Genomic DNA, 14,945 nt, shown 5'->3' on the forward strand with positions numbered 1-14,945 from the left:
CCAAACTAAGGGAACGAAACACACTTCAAGATCATGAACATCTCTGCTAAAGAATAACCTTGAGGCTTTGTTTTGATATTGTTGATAAATTGTGCTCATTTTGTGAAATACGGATGAAAATCTAGAATGATACGTGTGTTTTTGTTTGATATTCACAAATAGATCAAATAAAATAAAGATACAATGTGTTTTTTTCCAGTTTCTCTCTTTGAGAGATATTACATCATTCAGACGGCCTGTGTTCCTCCACACCGGCAGGGGGCAGCAACTCCCCTCCGGGCCCGAGCGCAGGGAATAACCCTTTCCCACCAACGACAGTCGTTCCTTCCGGCTCCGGTCCCCTCACAAGTGGAAAGGTAAAGAAAGACCCGGCGATTTAAATCTGAATAAATCTGCTTCATCTGCGTCTCTGCGAAACTTTAACGTTAAATATTCGACTGGTCTTTGTGTCACTCGGGGAAACGTTGAAGAATTTCGGCTCCAAATGTTTTTAAACGGCGGATATTAAACTTAGAAGTGGAGCAGTCACCCAGAGTGATGGTTCACGAACTGGCCACCATTTTTCTTTGAAACACAGGCCTCCTCCAGCAGCGTTACCGTTTATTAAAGTGTTCTTTCAAGCACGTGACTCTGTAAACGTTAATATACATTTTTAATCAAATCAAGCATTAGCCCGTAGCTTCTCTGCACCGTCTCCTTCGGTCGCTAGCTCGATCCGTGCTAGGTGAGCTAGCCCGTTAGCATGCTGCGTGTGGGAACTCTTTGACGCCTGAACCCGTTTCCTCTGTTCGCAGATGCTGATGCCCAAGAAGAATCGCATTGCTATCTATGAGCTTCTCTTCAAGGAGGGCGTCATGGTGGCCAAGAAAGACGTCCACCTGCCCAACCACCCCGAGCTCACGGACAAGAACGTGCCCAACCTTCATGTGATGAAAGCGATGCAGGTGAGGGTCTAGTGAGGATGAAGGTTCAACTCTGACTCTGTGGATTGTGTGTATTTGGCAGAACGCTGCTGAGTTTAGCTGTGACAAGGAAACAGGTTTATGTTATAGCATATTTTAATGTGGGCTGTTCTTTGGCGGGTAAACTACTATTTGTAGTGTCAATTCACTTTTCATTCACCTGGAGGATTGATTATAACGGTAAGGAAACTGTTCCTCACATTTGCAAGTTCAAGCCAACAGAACATAATATGGGAAATCGATTGTAGCTATGCCAAAACTAGAGGTGTGGACATGTCTCCATTCTTAGATGCACCACGATGCAGATGTGGATGATGATGGAGTGACAGAACATCGCTCAAATCATGTTGTTTTGAGCGATGTTCCTTCATTGAATAGTTATAACCAGCGCTGCTTCAGGATCAGGACAGAGGCACATTAAAGTTCCGGTCGCCTTGTGTCTCTGTCGGAGTCTGTTTCCGGCGCTCGCTTTACACTTTAACCATAAACACCATCACTGACCACAAGTTATTAGGACACATTTACTTTGTTTGTTTGAGTCGCTTTAGAGTTTATGGGACACATGTTTAAACCTGCTACACAAAACAGCAGGACATCAGGGTTAAAGTGACCGGAACGATCGTAGTCAGGATCCAACGATAACTTAATACATGAAACTATAAGTTTGTGTGTGAAGAGTAAAAGAGACGAGTGGACACACACACACTCCTGCAGACAGAAGAGAAGTTCCTCCTGCAGATTATGACACAACGCACTGTTTTAACCTCGTCGTTGCAGAAGAAGCGACTTCCCGTTTATCCAGGATCATAAATATGAATTCAGTACGTTTTTAAATCAAGATCAGTTCTAAGTGTTAGTGATTAGAAAACAGCAGAGGAGCAGAGTCACTTCAGTGGTGCTGTTGAGGGGGGGGGGCATGTGGGGCCACCTTGATGTAGTAAAGGCCACAAATACATGTAGATGAAGATTCGTTTTATTTACACGTCAGGGGGAAAACTCAAGACTTTAAAGATCCTCTGTATCAACGGACTTTGATTGTGATTTGTTGTGGTAGCATCTACAGTGTTTTAATACTGTGCGGCCTGTTTTTCTCAGTCCTTGAAGTCCTGTGGGTACGTCAAGGAGCAGTTTGCCTGGCGTCACTTCTACTGGTACCTCACCAATGAGGGCATCCAGTACCTGAGAGACTTCCTTCACCTTCCCCCTGAGATCGTGCCCGCCACTCTGCGCCGCCAGACCCGCCCTGAGGCCGCAAGGCCCAGGCCCAAGGGTAAGTGCCCCTGTGTACACGTTGTGTGGCTTTGGCCAGTTGTGGTGTTTCTGAAAAGCCATTATCACAATGTACAGAACACAGGTAGTGATAACTTCACACATACTGTTATATTAATTCTTCTCTGTTCAGAAGACATTGAATTCATTGTACACTGATGGTAACTGTTGGAATCAGACATAACTACACAACAGATCATTATCTGCTGATGTAAACCTGCTGAGTGGAAACATACCTAAGAGCTTAACTGCACAGAGAGAAAGGGCTGCAGCTGTGGCTCATGTTGACTTCAGCAACTCTGATTCTTTCCAGTTGTTTCATGTAGATGGTTCATCCACCAGTTAAATCTCTGGATGCATCCACAAATACAATTTTAATTAAACATTTTAAAACAAATGATCAATGCATGAGAAAAGATTTTAACTCTATCAGAAATAATGTCTGTCTGTACTAACATGCCTGAAACACGTGACCATTCACTGGTCATGTGCATGCTGGTGTGAACAGGAAGCAGATTGTTTACGCTGCAGTTGGTTATTTCATCAATGATCTTCCCTCTTTAGTTCTTGAATCTGGTTAATAATGAAGAGGTTTTCATCAGTTCAGTTCACATATGAAATATGTGTACTAATAAATAAATCACAGGGTTTAGCAAACATCCTGAGAGGTTAATTCTCCAAATAATTTAGGTTGGTCATGAATAATCTGCACAATCTTGAGGCCAGATGTTTTAGTAATCTTTCTGTCAAACACGTATTTAGCTAGGACCCTTGGTACTAAAATCATTGAAATGAACTTTCACTCATTTTACAAAATTCTCTTTCACCATTTTGTGACGTGAAAGAAACTCTAATCAAAGTGTAAATTGAATGTGTTTTTCTTTTCTTGTTTCAGGAATGGAGGGAGAGAGGCCAGCCCGCCTTAACCGTGGGGAGGCTGACAGAGACACATACAGGCGATCTGCAGCACCTCGTACGTATACTATCCCATAATACTTATCCTCTTCAGCTTATGTGCTTGGCTTGTATAAATTGAACTGAAATCTCAAAATGTCTTTCGTTTAGTCTGTCAGATATATTGAATTTTATAAACCAATAGATGAATGATGAGAACTTCAGTTGCAGGTTTTAACACAAAGTTTAAACTCTGTGCTGTATGTGTTAGAAGTGTGAATTGATGAATGTCATTGGCTGACTTGTTCATGATTCCTCCATCAGCTGGTTCTGACAAGAAAGCAGAGGCCGGTGCAGGAGCTGCAACAGAGTTCCAGTTTGTAAGTACTTTTCTTAATCTTGTTTATAAGTGTTTTTGCTACAAGAAAATCGTGGACTTTGTTCTGTTAGGGGAAATTAGACTTGATTTCTACATCAAATATTATATATTTTTTTACAGTTGTAGTTTTAAACTGTTTAAATTAAGGAACGTCAGGAAGCTACATATTGTTTTATTGCAGTTATCAAAGGTTTTGCTAATAAACCTGGTTTGAGTGATGTACTGACAGAAGCTCTCTGTTGCAGAGGGGTGGCTTTGGACGTGGCAGAGGACAGCAGCCTCAGTAAATTTCACTGTTTCTTTGTACAATAAAGAAAAATCAAAATACAACCTTTTGTGTCTGTATTTAATTATTGGTGATCGTGGTGACTGTTGCGTTGTTCTGCTGTGATCTTGTTTTGATGCTGAGCAGCAGATATAAGAATTAAGAGTGAGTGCTGGTATATGGGGATGACAGTGACCAGGTTTAAACTAAAATATATACAACATGATTAAGTCAGAATTACCTAATAAAAACATTAAGTTCAGTTTCTGAACCACCATGGACCTTAGAAGGTGTTTGAATTTAAATTGCATTTAATCATAAACTGTATCTGTCTCTGCTGTAAGAAGATCTATATCAAAAGATGCATTATTAGGTTTTCAACAGAATTTTACTCTGCACCATCTGACCTGTAGCAAAGACTCAGTGCTGCTGGCAAAGTAGCAAGGACGTTAAATTTGAGCATTTACTTGGTTAATGCATCTAATACCCAACACTGGGTCCAGGGGGCATTATTGTACTGCAGGAAGAAATGTTGATTAATATTGCGGCCATATCGTCCCTGCTGATTTTTCATCACTTTCATATATTGGCTTGTATGACCATATGTATTCTGAACAGCATTCAGGACCTAGTAAATCATTAGAAACTCTCTGCCTGTTCTATAATATAACAGAAAACTCCATAGCCATTATCACAACAGGTATTTTGACTTTGTGGGGAAAGCACAGGATTTGTTGTCCCAGGATGTAACTTGATTGCAATAAAGTTACTATAAATTACAATTCACAACTATTCTTGTGCTGTTAATTGTCAAAGGCCAAGTGCAGAAAAGGCCTGTGGCTTCATGTATCTGGCTTCAGGCTGTGGTCAGTGTTGGATCAGGTAGTGGATCAACCTGGAGTCTCTTGAGGTATTTTAATCACCAGGACTGTGTGGTTACATTGACTGTCCTCTTACCAGCTCCCTCACTTTGCTCTTAACTTTATTGCACCTGCCTGGTTTGCTCATATCAAACCTTTTTAAAGTAGATTTGGTGACCATGTAACTAACAGACATAGAAAATATATCAAATCCATCTTTTAAAAAACATCAGTGATGTTCATTTGCAGCATAAATTAGCATTGCAGCTTAATTTGTTTGATACACATGCACATTAGATCATTTCATGTTAATTCCTGCAGCAAAGTTCATTGTAATAATCTAAAGTAGATCAGAGCTGCAGTGATTAATCAACAGGAAATAATCTGCTACAATTTATCAGTTTAATCACATTTAAGCAAAACTTAAACTTGCTGGTCCATGCATCTCAGATGTGAAAATATGGTGCTTCTTCTGATATTTGATTGTAAAGTGAATATTTGTTTTTGACTAAGCAGGAATTTCAATCAACTCTGGGTTATGTAAATTGCCACTATTGTTTCTACACAATTAAGGAAAACTTCAGATTAATCAATAGTTGCAACCCCATAGGTCAGCATGTAATCTAAAAATCATCTATTAGAGCATTTCATGTATTTGTGTGACAAAAAATACAAATTCTCACAGACACGGGCCTGAATGTGAAATACTGGTGTTTATTTGTTGGCACATTTATATTACAATCTTCAGTCTTCTCGCACTGGTTTAATTCCACAGTCCCAAATGACAAGAGAGGAAAAGAATATTCCAGTGACACACTTCAGAGAAAACAATTGCGAGTAACTTCGAGGCTGAGGTTGACAGCTACAAGTGCACGTGTTCATTTTCTTATTCAATTGCAAAGTATCTTGGGGGCAATGTTTTGTTTAAATAAATTTATATTCGTAATTTAGCTGATTTTTACAATCCTCAGCCGTTTAGTGATGTGCTTTTCATTTTTTTTTTTTTTTGCTTTGGCCACAAGATGGGGCCAGTTAATGGACATGACGATAAATATACTTCATCAGTGGATCCCATTGTTCTTTAACTAATAAATCCTGTTTTAACCAAGCTCACAAGCTTCAATATCATAGAAAAGGGTAGAATTGTTTGCTCCATCTTAACGTTAATCATATGGAGACATTCATTTCACAAATGCCCTCCTGAACTTCCGCCTGAATTACTCCATTTGTGACGGAGCATGAGTTTTGAGTTGAAGGGGAGTCGTTTAAAAAATAAAATAAAGAAAATCAATTAATTAATCCTTATTGACCAAAAGCCAGAGTGCGTCCTCCGGCTGTAAGGAGGCTGTGTTAGCTATATACAAGACATTAGCTTGTCAACAACACAACGGATTAAAGAAAAAGCAGAAAAAAAAAAAATATGGATAAAGAACAAGTGGTCATTAATAATCAAGTCACTGGCTGTTACTTGTGGAAATCCTCCTCACATTCATTTTGCCAAGTATCTATCGCCCACATCAAACCACCGAGAGTGAATTCAACCATTAAGCCAATTACTGAGGGTTAAGTTTGGTTTTTCATGCCACAAACTGGTTTGTCCCCTTAAAAGTCTAATAGCACATTGAGATGAAGACTAAAAGCGCTAATCAACACAAAAATCTCAAAGGAAGTGCCAGGCAGGGCATCGTAAAGCAGGACTTTGGCCACCGCACCTTTCTGATACACAGCAGTAAAACCAGCTCAAAGTCACTCATTGTTGTGAAGGAGACTTTAGACCTCTTTCACCTTCACTGTCATTTAGGGGGAAAAAAAGCTGTTTCATTCCTGGATTATCACAAGCCGGTCTGAGGAGTTTGTGTGAAGCCTAATTCGCTGAGAAGGTGAAGTCACCGCGGCCCTCGCCACGTCTTATCAGTCTCTTATCTAGTTTAGCATTTAGTCCACTAGCTTTCAGTTCTCCATGTTATTGCCCACAAAGGCAGTTCCTGAATCATGACAACGGGCAGCTCTCGTATGTTTGCAACCAAAACTGCAATTCCCATGATTTTTAGACATGAACAGATGGTAAAACACAGGAATTGTAGTTTCTTTCCCAACCTTCAAAGCCAAATTGTTTCTTTTATATCAACAGTGGCTCACATACACATATTGATGAATGCAAAGAGAATTATCAATCATGTAATCATCAATCTAGCCTGATATTGACTGTTTTGGGTCACTTCAATTCTCATAGCGTTTGCTTGTTTTCAATGAAAAGGCTACAACTCAACTGTACGTTACCTGCCTACAGTTATACGGCAGACACTGATTAACACAGTGGAGAATTGGGCAGCTTCAAGAACAGTATATTACCATTACATTTAACAGGTGGACACAAACGTGTCTCAATTAATGTTTCCCTGTAAATGTTGGATGTGCGTTTAAAGCTCGTTTCAATGTCCCCAAGTGGCCAAAAAATAAGCTGTTGCAGGTTTAAATATAGACAGAAAATAACAGAATGATCTTTGAGCTTTTGGGAAAGAAACTACTGAAAGAATCACTCTGAGGGAAATATACTGAAAACCAGTGGAACAGCTGTTGGCTTAAAAAGACAGCAGGTGCTAAACTAAATAGGAGGTTTAGAAACAATTTTTCGTAGCTTGGCCAAAGTAAAAGCAAAAAAACACTAATCTCTTGACGTTAATTAGATTTGGTCTGAAGAATATTTGAGAGTTTTTGATTATAGGCTCTTTTCTCGCATGTACGATCTCAGCCACATTCCCCGTTCGTCTATCCTCGGATGTTCTCTTCGCTATCTCAAGAGAAAAGTCCAAACCGCTCCAGAACCAACAGCGAGAGGTTCAATCAATTCTTCCAGCCTCGATGACACGTAGCACTCACTGATGTGTAAGATGTGTTTAGTCATTTGTACTCTCACCTTTGATCTATACAGAAATAAACAATTTACAATAAAAACCTCTTACATGCTATCTACAGCGCCTCCAGTTTCACAGTATTGAGCCAGCTGCCTCGTGCCACAGAGGCCAAGTGACGCAGCTCAGTTAAAGAGACTTTTGCCAGACGTTAGAGAGGAGAAAAAAAAAAAAGGTATCCAAAAGCATTTTACATGTTAAAAACGAGGTCTCAAACTGTACAAGGCTTGTTGTTCTGCATCTTGCCCAAGACAGCATTTTAGATTCCATTACTTTCAATGTCAAGCAGGTGTTTTGAGTGTTTCTGGGGATGCAGATTAAATACTAAGGACAGAAGGGTAAAAAAAAAAGAAAAAGTGCCCACTAACGTCACCTGTGCTACGAACACAATGTAAACAAATGCTTTTAACCAAACTGAATGTGAGGAGTAAAATGCGGAAATGGGTTTAATAACTTAAGTGATATGTGCTGCATTTTGAAATTACAAGTCCATGATAATTGAAATCTACCGCTTCTACCTTCTAAGTATGTGGAGGAAGACTTTGTAGTCAGTCACAGGAAAAGCATTAAACAAAAAACAAAGGAAAGAAAACAAAATGGGATTAAAAAGGAGGTAAAGACACTGAGGAAAACGGTGGTTCATTTACATTATATGTTGAAATTCTTTCACTCTCTCCACAGTCTATACGCTCTGTTTGAGAACGAAACCTGTAGTGCTTGGGTTGTTTCCCCAAATAAGAGCGAGCGCACTTGAAATTGAAATACTACTGAGGGGCCGTATCCTTCTGATAAAAGAGACATCAACAACCACGATAAGTAGCAAAATGAAGAGACCGTTTCCAAATAATCCAAAAGACTTCACCACAAATCTGTCGCGGTCAGCATCAGGTCACTCGACTGAGCGTGACGCAACACAACGGTGCTCATGCAAGACAAGTCACTTCCCACAATTCTGTTCATTCAGACAGACAGCACTTCTGATCCTTACAGCAGGGGGAGAGAGAGAGAGACTACACTAATGGGCCCATTCATTCACAGAGAAATAACCAAAGAAAAATGGAGGAGACATTAAAAAGACCACCAAAAGCCTTCAGCTTAAGCACTAAGTATACACTTTTACATTACAACAGTAAAAAGTAGTTCTTGCATTCAATAAACACCACGCTAAGGGCGCTTTAAGGAAAGAGAATGAAGGGAGCAAGAGGACATTTCATGCAGTTGTCAGTAAAAAGAAAAACAAAAAGAGGTGGCGGGGGAGGGGGGTCCAAAATTACATTTACAAAGTGTTTCAGACTTTTCACCCAACACTTGTCATCAAGTCTGTGCCACAGTTCTGGCACAAAGGAGTTGGCAAGGCAAACCATGTTATTGAGACAAAAAGAAAAGAAGAAGAGTAGAAGAAGAAGAAGAAGAAGAAGAAGAGAAGAAGAAGAAGAAAAGAAGAAGAAGAGACACAAATAAGAGCGCAAGTGGTGGCGAAAGCTCAAAAGCTCCAGGGGGTGTCAGAGTTATGGTTTTAGTTATCTGATGCCAGAGACGGAGCTCTGATTGATGCTGTAGGTAGGGGAGAGGTCCCCACCTATCGTGGTCACCAAAGGTGTTCCGTTACTGGTGAGGCAGCTCTCCTGGAGCGCCTCAAAGTAGGTGGCCTGCACGGGCTTGTGACACAGCAACACTCGCATGGCTTCGTCTATTTTAAACCATTCCCTTTTTCTCCCTGTTGACAAAACAACACATCATTGTGGAGCAAGTTAGGACATGAGGAGAAAAAAAAAATCGTAATCATAATTATCTGCACTATACTCAGCAGAGAAGTGAAAATCACAAGGGCAGGAACAAAGCTGGTGTTATGACCGGCTCCAACAAACATGCAATAAAATCCCTCGACTGTGATATTACTGAGGCTGAGGCGAGACAAATAAAGCCACTGACATCATGTGACGGCCTGAGAACTTTGTCACAAACAAATAAGGTGATTTACCAATGTTGACAGAGTCCTCCCAGTCCTCCAGCACCTCCGTTACAACAAGAACGTAGACGTAGGTTCTGTGTTTCCTCTCTTGGTTCTGTGGGGGATCATCACATTTTCAGTTCTCATTCGCAAACACAGTGTGTGTTTACATGTGAAGACCAAAAATAAGTTAACAGCAAACAGCTCACCTCAAATACTCCAACTAAGCGACCTAAAGTCCCCTTCACACCGGCCTGAGAAGTAAAAAAGGAAATGTTAAAAGAGATTAAACACTGGATTTTTCTAAATATGAAGTTATGGGGTTTAATCCAATGTGGCTCATACAATAAAAGCCCTGTAGAGACAGGGGCGGAGTTGTTGATTTATCTTTATTCAAGGTATTTCTGGTGCTTGTTGTTTGTGTTGCAGTGGATTACATTACATCATAAGACTGTTTTTATCCCCTGCAAATTCACTCCATCCAGTTTCTGGGAAAACTGAATCCACATAATAATGCACAAGGACAAAAAATAACAAAACACAAACTCTTTTACTCGATTTACTGATTCTTCATTCAGTTTACTCACGTCACATTTCAGTGCAGTGACGTTTAATTTAGCCAAAGGCGAGATGAAACTCGTTTGCATGGAAATATCTTCAAATGTCTACTTTTTAAACATTTGATCTACAGTGAAGACAAAAACAGAAATGTTGCGAATCCAATCCAAACACAGAGAAAGTTATGTCAAATAATCGTTTTTGCAGTGCTGTAAAACAACTGTCAACACAGTTGTTCGTTTCTCGCTTATTGTCACACACTGACCACTTCTCTAAGAGATGCTTCCAGAACACGTCAGTCGCGGATACAATTTCCGTGATCATAAAACTTAAGCCCCATGTCATCAGCTTTCCTTCAGAGCGGACACCATGAACTCTTCTGTTCCTGTTCCCTTTAAACACATACTAATAACAAGAAATTGGGATCTTCACTCCCAGAGGAGAATAGCAGGTTAGATTTAGACACAGAGCCAGGCCACTTGCTGACATCTTTGAAGGTTCTTCTTCAGGTTCCAGTTTCAGTCTATAAATAAATGTTGACTCCATGCACTGTACCACAGACTCAGTGTTGTACTCTTACGTCCTCCAGCTAAGATCATATTAAACACGACCAGGCTCACTTCTAGAAACCCCAAAGATGTGCCAAGGATTAAGTAATAGGCCAAAAGTCAACCTGTATGTTTTTATGAGATGGAAAATGTCTCCCAGCTCAAGCATTCGTGTAACTCGAAACCACTGGTCATCGACTTGGAAAAAGATGTAGAGCATTGAGGCTGAATTACAAGTTATGCAACGCTGTCCTGTGTCTTCACGATGCAAGGCTGGGGGTGTTTGACTACCAAGGATAAGCAGAGGTTGTGACTAACAAGGAAGCTCTAACTTTGGGCCTGCTCCAGATTGCTGTGTTTTCACTGTCATCCCTGGAAAGACTCCAAACCAATAAGCACCAGCAATCACTCACCACTCATATGGTCATTAGAATGAGCTTGTAAGGATTAGGATATGTCCTGTTACACCACCGTCCAATAAGAGGCTTAGAAAGCCACAGGACGCGGTGATGCATCGAGAACCACTCAAAGTCGCCACAAAGTTCCTGATTGTGGTCTTTCAGCACTTTCCACAAACTTCAGTAGTGATGTGACATTGCTCTTGACCCTGTGGAAATGTGTTGGCAAGGCACAGCATCCTGGGACCGCCAAAGGAACCACACTACAAGAGCCAGGATAAGAAATGATATCAGCGTCCATCATTGTGATGGATCACACACAAGAGAAGAAGCTTTATATGGTCAGTGACCCGCCAAGGGCTGACAGCCGGGCAAAATTTACTGTCTTCAGTGCCCTCTCGCCATTTTGATGAAAATGCTGAGGCGATAAACAGCATGGCCCCTTAAGGGCCTCCTGATTTAAGGAAAAAAAACATAGGTAGCATCAGCAGGATATTGATTTCCAATGAGCTTCAGAGCTGTTGACTAATTGCTACACATCTCCTGCACAGATACAAATGTCCAGTTTGTCCTTCAAGATGACGCAACAAGGCTGCTCTGGTAAAAATAGAAATATCTAAACTGTATGAACAATGAAAGTCGATTGTTTTCCTTCATTTGACGATTGGACAGCGCCGCAGTGGCACCTCTGGTTAGCCAGTGTACAATCTCAGTGTAACCTTATTTGACACCTTAACACTGCTTTGAAACATGATGCTATGATACAGCTTACGCGTTGCTAGGCTCTCTCTCTGTCCGCACAAACAGGATGACTGCACTGACAAAATGGGCTTTGAGAGCAAGGTATTAGGGCCCAGCGTTAAATACAGATATGATTTAATAGAAATGAAATACAAAACATTGCATGAGCCTATGCTCAAACCAATTTGCCACGCCGTGAATGGAAATCCATTCTCAGAACAATAAACCGAGACTAGAAAGGGATGTTTCACATTCATGATTAAAATACAAGGGTCAAGTAAAGTTTATACAGGCAGCCTTGGTAAAAAAAAGAAAATAGGGCCCAAAATAAAAACTCAAACTAGATGTAATAATGAAAAATTATAAACAACTGACCTCTTCACACACTTCTCGAGCTGCTGCAATGTTAGGCTCTTCCTCCGGCTCCATCCCCCCTCCGGGAACTATCCACTTGTCTGGATGTCGACTACTGCTCACCAGCAGCACCTGAAATGCATCCAATGCAAGACAGTTCAGAGACCAACATCTAACATAACGTTGTTTGTTGATGTGTGTTCACATTACACAAGCACTGTTGCACGAGCGTGATACATTTAGCAATCTGTGTTGGTAATAAAGCCCAACGGATGACACAACAGCAACCTGTCAACTACCCCCGACACTTGAAGTGCTACACTGGATCTATCTCTGAAGTTGTGTGTCGCTGGATACTGTGTGAACGCAGTTAACTCGCTGTGTCATGCTTGTTTTCAGTGGCTCGGGCTATGAATCACTGGGTTTGCTCCTTTTCCAGTTCACGGTGTCAGTCTGCTGTGGTAAATCTGAAACTTGGCTGACTGTCGATCTGCTGGATTACACTGTCTGGTTAAAAAAAAAAAAAAAAAAGGAGAAGAAGTTTGGAGCTACGTGCAGGTCATACTGATGTTTCCTGAAATCAGCCCATGTGGTTCACAAGTCTTTCACCAGAATGAGGAATTAGTTTAGTCTCATTTCATCTCCTTCCCGGGTCAAAGGAAAAAAAAAAATGTTTCAACTACAAAGCCATCTTTGTGCTTGTTGTTGTTGACTGGACCTCCGCTTCCCAAATCGCTCCTGATCTCAAATAACCCTTTGCAGGGGTAGCTGCAGCGGCTTTGAGAGGGGAGAGCACGGAGGTAGCCACATTAGCTCATTAGCACAGATGTCAGGTGGGGAAATGTCAACAAAACGTGTAGATGTTGCCACTGAGCAAATATTACAAAGCCCAGAAATATCCGTGTTGTGAATATAGAGTTATAAAGGATCAGTGACGGTGTTGCAAAGTAGCCGGGTATCACTACCAGGGGTTGGTCTTCTAGGCTAAAGCTAACACGGCTAATGGCTACATGTCAGTGTTTGGCTAGCAGGACCAGTTGCATTAACACCATCACAGTTAGCAGCAAGTCACCTAAACGCGCCAAATAACCTCTGAGCACCGGCAGATAAATGTCTCCACCTGTCACTCTATAAATCTAAGTAAGTATTACCATCCATTAAACCGCTCCTGGTGCTACGGTAAGCGCTCAGGACAGCCCGGACCAGGGGCTGTGGTCGCTGGCCGAGAGCCGGCTGCCCACGGCGGCTAGTTAGCAAGCTAATGCTAGCGTTAGCATGCAGCTAGCGGGCTGGCTCGGCGTGAGAAGCGGAGGCTGCTGCCCCGCACAGCTAACGGGGCTTACATAACCGCGAGTACCCGCTGAAAACTACACATTTAATTCACAACACCGGGAGGCTGAGGCGGCGGCGAGTTGGTTCGTTTCCAAGCCGAAACACACGCACAAGCCGCGGGGACGATCGATGTAACAAGACAGGAGGAGACACCGAGGCGGCTAAGGTTAGCGCGGCCCTCCCGGACGGCAGCATCCCCGGCCTCACCTCCTCCTCGCTCTCGCTCCTGAAGCACAGACAGGCGGCCCGCTTCTTGTAGCCGTCCCCGTCGTACGTCCGGGTCTGGTTCGACTTGAGCTTCATCATCTCGGGGGCAGCGGAGTTCAGAAGCACGGCTGAGTTAACCACGTTAAGAGACGACGGCCGCAGACGCGCAGTCCTCCTCCGGGGAACCTCGGCGTTTCACTTAAAAGAAATAACTTCTTCTTCGCTTCATTTTCACAAACCTGGGCACAGCTACGGCACGGTCGCCATTACAAGGAGCCGCTACGCCCACGACGTATTTTAACCTCTAACAGCTCGGGGAGCGTAAGGAAATCACTCATCGCGCGTTGGAGAATTCGGAGCACGGATCTGCGGTGGGGGGGGGGGTTGAAACCACGCAACACCACGCTGTGTCTGGAGGGAAACCCGCACTTAGATGCTCCAACTGGCTCCCGCGGCCACTTGTTAGAGACTTTTTTATTAATACAAGCGCGTTCCGGCTCACAGTGAAGAATTCAAATGTTACGTTATCCACGTAGTATGCGGTCAGAAATAGCAGAATTGCGCGCAGGGTTTGGTTTATGGGTTTCAGCACCGCAGGTAATGGACAGCGACAGAGTGATCCTCGAAACTGTTTTTTTTTTTATACATTTAAGCTTTTCAACAGGTTCAAACTGAAGTGACTGGTCGATTAATCAATTAGAGCAAATGTTTGATTATCAGTAAACTATTTTCACAGTTTTATTCTTTTCATGCATGAATTAATATCAATTATTTGCTGTTTAATTTTCTGAAAAGTGAGAATTTAACAACTACTTGTATGGGTTGTTTGCATTGATGAATGCAAAGAGAATTATCAATCATGTATTGATTCTATAGCCCGATATTCACTGTTTTGGGTCACTTCAATTACACGGCAGACACTGATTAACACAGTGGAGAATTGTGCAGCTTAAATAACAAGATATTACATCTAAATTAATGATGCTTCTCTGTAAATGTTGGATGTGTGTGTAAAGCCCTTTTTTTAATGCATGAATGAATATCAATGTTTCATTTTCTGAAAAGTGAGAATTTTATAGTTTTATTTGACACACGGTTCAAAAACCTCACACCATTTCCCCATTCAAGTTAATGGGAATTTGACTCCACAGCCATTTGAACATTTGCCATTTTCACTATTTTCTGGCATATAGCGACAAAACAATTTATCAGATTATTAAAAAAATAGCCATTAGATTGATTTTAATAATGGTCATCAAATCATTATTTGATTATAAGATTATCATTGCAGAATAAGCGTAAATTAGCCAAGGGG

At 41.6% G+C, this 14,945-nt stretch overlaps 2 protein-coding genes across 2 annotated transcripts; one reads left to right on the plus strand and one right to left on the minus strand.

Moving 5' to 3' along the window:
• Window positions 1-210: 210 nt before the first annotated feature.
• On the plus strand, window positions 211-3,834 carry rps10 (ribosomal protein S10). Its single transcript, XM_035148674.1, has 6 exons — window positions 211-356; window positions 795-944; window positions 2,058-2,232; window positions 3,127-3,204; window positions 3,450-3,505; window positions 3,750-3,834. The coding sequence occupies exons 2-6, from the start codon at window positions 795-797 to the stop codon at window positions 3,789-3,791; spliced, it is 501 nt and encodes a 166-aa protein (XP_035004565.1). The 5' UTR covers window positions 211-356; the 3' UTR covers window positions 3,792-3,834.
• A 1,489-nt stretch (window positions 3,835-5,323) lies between these two features.
• Window positions 5,324-13,955, minus strand: nudt3b (nudix (nucleoside diphosphate linked moiety X)-type motif 3b). The gene is made up of 5 exons (XM_035148662.2): window positions 13,631-13,955; window positions 12,113-12,223; window positions 9,702-9,746; window positions 9,523-9,607; window positions 5,324-9,258 (listed from the first exon to the last, which is right to left on the minus strand). Exons 1-5 carry the CDS (start codon window positions 13,727-13,729, stop codon window positions 9,062-9,064), a joined length of 537 nt encoding a protein of 178 aa, XP_035004553.1. The 5' UTR covers window positions 13,730-13,955; the 3' UTR covers window positions 5,324-9,061.
• Between the last annotated feature and the right edge of the window lie 990 nt (window positions 13,956-14,945).

This window comes from Hippoglossus stenolepis, chromosome 3 (genome assembly GCF_022539355.2).
Source record: "Hippoglossus stenolepis isolate QCI-W04-F060 chromosome 3, HSTE1.2, whole genome shotgun sequence".
Taxonomy (NCBI): domain Eukaryota; kingdom Metazoa; phylum Chordata; class Actinopteri; order Pleuronectiformes; family Pleuronectidae; genus Hippoglossus; species Hippoglossus stenolepis.